The sequence below is a fragment of the Saccostrea cucullata genome, unplaced genomic scaffold, assembly GCF_032062105.1.
Source record: "Saccostrea cucullata isolate Sc308-1 unplaced genomic scaffold, CSIRO_AGI_Scuc_v1 ctg20906, whole genome shotgun sequence".
NCBI lineage: Eukaryota > Metazoa > Mollusca > Bivalvia > Ostreida > Ostreidae > Saccostrea > Saccostrea cuccullata.
Window position 1 is genome coordinate 1 of NW_026936182.1, and position 7,195 is coordinate 7,195.

The window sequence follows — 7,195 nt, forward strand, 5'->3', positions numbered from 1 at the left end:
AAAATACTTACCAACTGTGCTTTGCATGTATTGCATGTGTATAAATAATATTATCTTTTTTACTGGCCAACGGGGCGACCTACTTGCAGAAAACCACTAGCCCAACCCCCGGGTGTCGGTCGATTTTCATTGCAGACCTCTGATTCAAAAAAGAACTATCAGTGCATTCATTATATATATATATTTTTTAACAAAAGCCGGTTTTCAATAGGTATGTGTTTATGTGGACTACAGATTTCCTTTCCTTGGCTTTAAATAAATTCTACAACTGCATAATGTACGTATGAAGCATGTCAAACAACTTACAAAACTTTTTTTCAATGTAGTGCAACAAAATAGTAAGACTTACCGCATTTGCTTTTTGTGTTTCCGAATTTCCTCAAAGCTATGCCAAATGCAGCTACTTCCGTATCCTGCGCATGCGCAGTTAGTTTTTAAATATATGCGCATGCTCAGGTATTCGGAACTCCTCGATTCAATTACCGAACTCCTCTAATCAGAAAAGAATTTAATATATTACTCAATAATGGTGTGAAGGGTTACTTCGTCATGAGATTTTTCGCAGAGTCTCCACATACCCTGTGATTCACTTCTAGATACAACAGCAGCTGACTGTGAGGAACATATGATGTCTGGAAAACCGTGCCAGGTGGAGTCTTCTCCTGGAAGGAACAGAGAAATATAAAAAACAAAGCTCACCAATGAATTTAGCTACTGTAGATCACTAAATTTTCGCGACACCTTACTTTCGCGAGATAGTCATTGACTCTTGATAAGCGAGACAAAATTTTCACGAATTCTGTTTATTGCTCTATATAATCTTAAGGAATTCTTTTATACGCGAGAATTTAATTTTCGCGAGCACACTGTCTCGCGTAATTACGCGAAAATAAAGTTCTCGCGAATAAAAAGTGATTTACAGTATCATCATAGCATAGATATGGACACCTGATAAGGCCATGCAAAATTAATTCCTTGGTTCTCAGGCCTTTTTTCAAGAAATATGATGAGGGAGGGAAGCATTTTTTAAGGTCTTCCGTCTTCAAGGAAGACCTTATAGTGATTCTACTGTTTCTTATTATTATTATTATTTTTCATTTTTATTTTTTTTACCTTTTCAAATCGCGTTTTCTCGAAAACTACTCAATGAATTTCAGCCAAATTTTCAGGAAATATGTGTTGTACCATGCCATTTTGAAATATGAAAAGAAATTGGAAAAATTCACTTCCGGCCAGGAATTATTGCAAAATTTCATTTTTTCCACTAAAAATCTATTCCATGAATGTTCTTAGAAACTATAAAAGGTAGGATTCTCAAACTTTCAGATATGATAGAGGATGGTTTGTAGATGTGTGATAAGAACATTTCGTGTGTCGTCGCCACTTCCGGTCGTCACAGGAACTGATTGAAAAAGGGCAATTTTTTTAACTTTTTTGTTTTTTGACATTTTTCATTGATATTAATAAGAATAATAGAGACATATTTGAGAATGATAAATATGTAATTTGATTTAGAATCGGAAATTCCTACCTTGAGATATTCGCATTTAAAAATTTGAAGTGGTGGTCCCCAATGGCGCAATGGTAAGCGCGTTGGATTTCCACGCTTGCGACCCGGGTTCCATCCCCCATATGTCCGAAATTTTTTTTATCACTTTTTCATTTCGATTTCACGTTTTTCTTTCAGAATCGGACGGAAGACCTCTCGTTGCTCGCAACGAGTTTCTTTTCTACTTTTTTTACTTTTTATTGCCCCCAAAACATGACGAGGCAGCTTTTTACATTATACAAAACCTCAAAAAATGATGAGGGAGGTGATTTGGTGTTTATATTTTATTGATTTAGCAATAAAAAGGGTCAATGAGGCACCCTTGGAAGAGATGAGGGAGGGCCTGAAAACCAAGAAATTAGTTTTTTTTGGGCCTAAATGGGGAGTTTTGTTAATTAAAGTTTCAAGTCCCATTTAAAAATGTGATCATCTCATTATCATGCACGATTATATATATTTTTAAACTTGATAATGTTTTATTTTTCAATTTTATGATTGAGGCTTTATAAGCAGTAAAAAAAATTATGCAACAGAGAGATTTAGAAACTGATGCTGCTTATGACCATTTAGATATAACAGACATTACATTTATGCTTATTTTTAAAGTATTCTGACCAAGCACCATACAGTAGTAGAATAGTTCATTTTACCTTAAATTAATATTTCTGAATATCTATACACTCATTCTAACTAGTATTTTCTCTTAAACAAAATCTGATCCATCAAACTGCCGTACACTTTTTACAGATAAATACAATATATGTACCTATCCCTGTGCTCTCAAATATTGGTGTTCTTTTACAATGATCCAGACCACACTGACATTTTCCTGCCTCGACTTTCACTTTTAATTGCTCATTAATTACACAAGACTGTCCTGGTGCTAGTCTCCTCAATAAATGTTCAGCCAGAGCGAGGGTCAATTCATCTGTTTCCTGACTCCTCTCCTCTGTCGATTCAAGTCCTCCCAAAACTTGACTAAGACTTAGTTCATGACATTCTGAAAAAAGTAAAAAGAGGATTACATTTAAGATACGATTGTATATTGTATATTGTTTTTATCGTCCCTCTCAAGAATTTTTCACTCATATGGAGACGTCACCGAATGCCGGTGAAGGGCTTCAAATTTTGACCTTTACTCGGCACTCAGGGCCATTGAGCAGTGAGGGATCTTTAACATGCCAACACCTGCTGCTGACATGGGGCCTCGGTTTTAAAGGACTCATCCGAAGGACCCGCAACTTTCACTTCAAAGTGCAGAGCGCATGGCAAAGGAACAGTTGCTAACCATTTTTTATCGACTTAGGTCAGTCGTGGCCGAGATTCGAACTCACGACCTACCATTCACGAAGCGAGTGCTCTACCGACTGAGCTACCATGAACGGTATTTAAGATACGAAAAACTTGGCTTGTGAAAAGACGAAGTTTGGTAATGGCTAATATCACATCCCAAATAAGCCAGTAAGTTATAAAAATCATTAAAAATATTTTTGTTTGTCATGTTATACCATCAGAATTAAAGGATTTAAGAAAATAATGACAAATAAACACGTCAAAGACTTTGAAAGAAAATAAGGTCTTTTTGTGATGTCTTCTCAGACTCTGTCTCTTTGTCATGTTCAATGATGTAATATGTAGAACCTACAGGCAATTGTTTCGGTAATAAATTTTTAACCCATTGTATAGTAATGGGAGAGAGGAAAAATGCAGCAGCCAGGTCGAACCCAAGTCCCCTGGATCTCTACTGACTAAGCTGTCTGGTCACTAGCGACTGAACAAGTGTGACTGCCACGGTTGAGTATAATAATATTGTACTAATGGGTTAAATATTTATTACCGAAACTGGTGCCTGTGGTAGGAATATATTTTAAATAATACTTAAAATTTAGCAACATTTAATCATTTTTCTCTCTTAAAAAAAAAAAACTAACAGGAAACCTCTGATAATATTCAATGTGACCCCACAGAGAAAGAATGATATACCTTTCTCTTTAAAATAATTATCAAGTATGTCAACCGCTCTTTGCTCGTCCTCATTCAGTTCCCGCGATTGATCTCTCAGGTCCAGCAATAGATCGATCCCTTTTGTGAAGACATCGTCGAAGTCGATCATGTACAGAGAAGAGCTCCCTGCTGGGCCCACTTTCCTGAAGTCGCACCTGACATCCGGAAACAAGGCACTCGTACTCGCATTACAGTCTGGTCCAAGTTGCAGAATAGCAAACGCTGGATAAACTAATTGTGTTGATGCTAAATTGAAGACAGTTTCCCATTCTGGTGACCTGTCATACCTGTTTTGTAGCCTGATCTTTTTCTGTTTTGGCGATTCTGCCGCCATGCTTTTTTCATTGTTGTTAACTCGGCCCAAAAATTATTCTCGAACATGCAACTGGCCAATCTCTCACAAGAGGGCACGCTCCGCTTACCGTGTTGGAGCGATGAGCGTAAAACGCCCTCTGGTGAGAGATTGGCAACTGGCATGCATAATTTGTGCATGTTGTGTAGCAAATGCTAGTTACTGCATTTCAAAGCAATTTTTTTTTCATTTTTTTTATGCCTCTAACTTAGCATCGTTTTTGAAAGTGGGGGGGGGGGGGGGGGCAACCCGAGAAAATTATTTTTACTTACCTTAAAAAAATTGTCAAGCAAAAAAAAAAAAAAAAAGAAAAATTAAAAATTGCCCAAACTTGAAAATCCTATTTCGTAGGGGGTGGGGGGTAGTGGCCAACTTTTTTAAGGCCAACTTCCTTTCAATTTCAATTTTTTTCCTATATTTCTTTGCTATGAATATACGGTGATTATAAAGTGGGGGGGACAACCATCTCTTCAATGGACATTTTCTATAGTAAAGATAATGTTGGGGAAAAAAGTGGGGGGCCAGCCCCCCCCCCCCCTGTTGCTACGTGCCTGAATTTTATGAAGTTTTCAATTGATAGGCTCTCTTTATGTTTCTAGACAAAGTTTCCATACCTTTTTTAAATGTAAGTGCATTATAGATTTTTTATATGAACAGAACATTAAGAACTTTACATATATTTTTGATTAAATATTACCTTGATTACAGTTACTAATTCATTTGAAAACATATAACTGATTTGGGTCCATTAATACATTTAAGAAGTATGCAGATATGATATTAGAATGAGGACTGAATTCATAATGAATAGATTTAGATTTGACCTAGCAGTTACACCAGTTACTCAAACATGCGTTTAAGAAATATTTTTTTAAATATCAAAATAAAACAAAAAAATTTCTTTCCAATTAGATATGGATGCCAATGAACACCTACATCCAGAGTTTTGCACTTTTGATCATTCAAAACGGTATATATTTCTAACAAAATACTGAAACATGTACAACTTCAATTCAAACATTTCAAAAGGCCAGTTTTGTGTTGACCCAGTACAGTCTGCTTTCATTGGCTGATTTGACTTGTTTACTGTTCTTGCAAACTTCCTGCAAACATTCAAATCATGCAATGTTTCCTGCGAACTTGCTGCGAACATTATATTGGTGTGTACATATGTTTTTTGCAATGTTCCTGCAAACATTTTGGGTTCCTGCGAATTTGCTGCAAGCTTGCAGCAATTGCTGCAATGTTTGCTGCAAGATCGCAGCTATAGCGGCAATCATCTGCGAACAAGAAAATTTTCTTCCTGCGAACAATTTTGTTAGCTGCAAGCTTGCAGCAGACTTGCTGCAGGCCTGCAGCAAACATATCAGTGAAACGGATATGGTTGTTTAGTTTCGTATTACACTAAAAGTATTAATTTTACGATCACACAAGTAGTATGAATCTGCCATTGTACAATAAACTGCTCTGAAGTAATACACGCTGTATAAGTGTATTGAAACCTCTCTGGAGACGGTGTTAGCTACATATTTCAGATGTTTGTCGTCTTAAACATTGTAGTAAGACCTGAATAAGGCATACAGTTGCGGAGGGCATATATATAGATGAGGATTACGATAGCCATAACGTAAGACCTGAATAAGGCAGGTTATACATTGAGAGAGGTGGCATACCACGAATAGAGTTGGGGGAAGTGCTAAGAGGCAGTGCAATCGTATTGGCAGGACAAGAAGAAATTTGTTTGTGGGAGACACCCGTTGACCACAGCTAGGGGTTATCCAATCAAGAAGAAACCCGTTGATCCATTGTATTATTTTATTGTAACTATATATTTGATTGTAATTTTATTTGGTCAACAAAAATCTGAGTTAACAGGTTAACGAACCCGAGTGTAACGCCTCGGTGATGCAAGACTTATCACCAAACACCAAGCTCGGCCACGTTGCACGTTACATCAGTTTGGTAAGGGGGGATCTCACAATAATAACAAAATTCGGAGGATTTGGGAATTTCGAAACTGTTAAAAAGAGTAACGACCAAGAGTAAATCAGAAGAAGGGGTATCTCCTTAAAAACAAAACATTTAATTAATTTCTTCATTTCGTTGCAGGCAAATAATATTGGTAGCATTTTTGGACGCGGGAAAAAAGGGGGCCACATACGACAAAGGAATAAACTTAAGAATGGTCTTGGATACCATTTCTTGGTATTCGGATTTATAGAATTATTACTGAAAGTTATTATTTTAAAATACATGTATAACTTTTAGTGTAAAATATGGTGTCCGGATAGGGCCATATTTGCGTTAGCACGACATCGCGTTCAGATAAACGAGACATCGCACTAAACACAACACGCTGTCGAGCTAACGCAACTTTGTACAACACGCCGTCGCGCTAACACACAACACACCGTCGCGCTCACACACAACACACCGTCGCAATACCATAACTTTGCACAACACGCTGTCGCGCTAGCGCAACTTTGCACAACGCACTGTCGCGCTAACACACAACACGCCATCGCGCTAACACACAACACGCCGTCACGCTAACGCAACTTTGCACAACGTGCCGTCGCGCTAACACAACTTTGCTTGTGTGTTAGCACGACGCGCGTTGTGCAAAGTTCTTACACACAAGCAAAGTTGTGTTAGCGCGACGGCACGTTGTGTGTTTGCGCGACGGCACGCTTTTAAAGTTGCGTTAGCGTGACGGCTTGTTGTGTGTTAGCGCAACGGCGTGTTATGCAAAGTTGCGTTTGTGCGACGGCGTGTTGTGTGTTAGCGCGATGCCCTGTTTATCTGAACGCGATGTTACGTTGCGCTAACGCAAATGGCCCTATTCGGACACCATATAGTAAAAATATCTAGTATTATCTTTCGTTGTTTCTTTTTACCATTTAGGAAATTAAAGAGACATTACAGCTCAATTTCCACATTTATGGAGAGTGTTTATTCAATCACTATTTGATTAAATGGTGAAAATGATATCGATGCTGAAAATTTGAAGCATGTAAGATCATTAATGATCTCTACACCTGGTATTGAAGAACAGCCAGAAGTACCTTTGTTGTTTTTATAGGACCGTCAAAAACTATTACACACAGCAAATTTTTAACGGTTAAACCAGATTTATTTCCTTTTAAAACCTGTAATTTTCGGAAAGGTCATACCTTCAACTTTGCTAGAAAATTAAAGAAAGTTGCGGTAAAATTTTTTGTTTCATTATTTTTGCGTAAAATGAGCTGTACATGCATTCTCAATTTATAGTCTCAATTCGCTTTAAAAAA

General features: G+C 37.4%; 1 protein-coding gene across 1 annotated transcript; it reads right to left on the reverse strand.

Annotated features, from left to right (window-relative positions):
• Positions 1 to 516: 516 nt before the first annotated feature.
• On the reverse strand, positions 517 to 3,951 carry LOC134244959 (uncharacterized). Its single transcript, XM_062727216.1, has 3 exons — positions 3,533 to 3,951; positions 2,316 to 2,549; positions 517 to 662 (listed from the first exon to the last, which is right to left on the reverse strand). Exons 1-3 carry the CDS (start codon positions 3,885 to 3,887, stop codon positions 517 to 519), a joined length of 735 nt encoding a protein of 244 aa, XP_062583200.1. The 5' UTR covers positions 3,888 to 3,951.
• Between the last annotated feature and the right edge of the window lie 3,244 nt (positions 3,952 to 7,195).

What these genes read in the sequence shown, in the direction of transcription:
- LOC134244959 (XM_062727216.1), bottom strand. Translation starts at nt 3,887, where the DNA reads ATGGCGGCAGAATCGCCAAAACAGAAAAAGATCAGGCTACAAAACAGG. An exon ending in TAATTATTTTAAAGAGAAAG is followed by an intron (nt 2,550 to 3,532) that starts GTATATCATTCT and finishes TACTTTTTTCAG; the next exon opens with AATGTCATGAACTAAGTCTT. An exon ending in ATTTGAGAGCACAGGGATAG is followed by an intron (nt 663 to 2,315) that starts GTACATATATTG and finishes TGTTCCTTCCAG; the next exon opens with GAGAAGACTCCACCTGGCAC.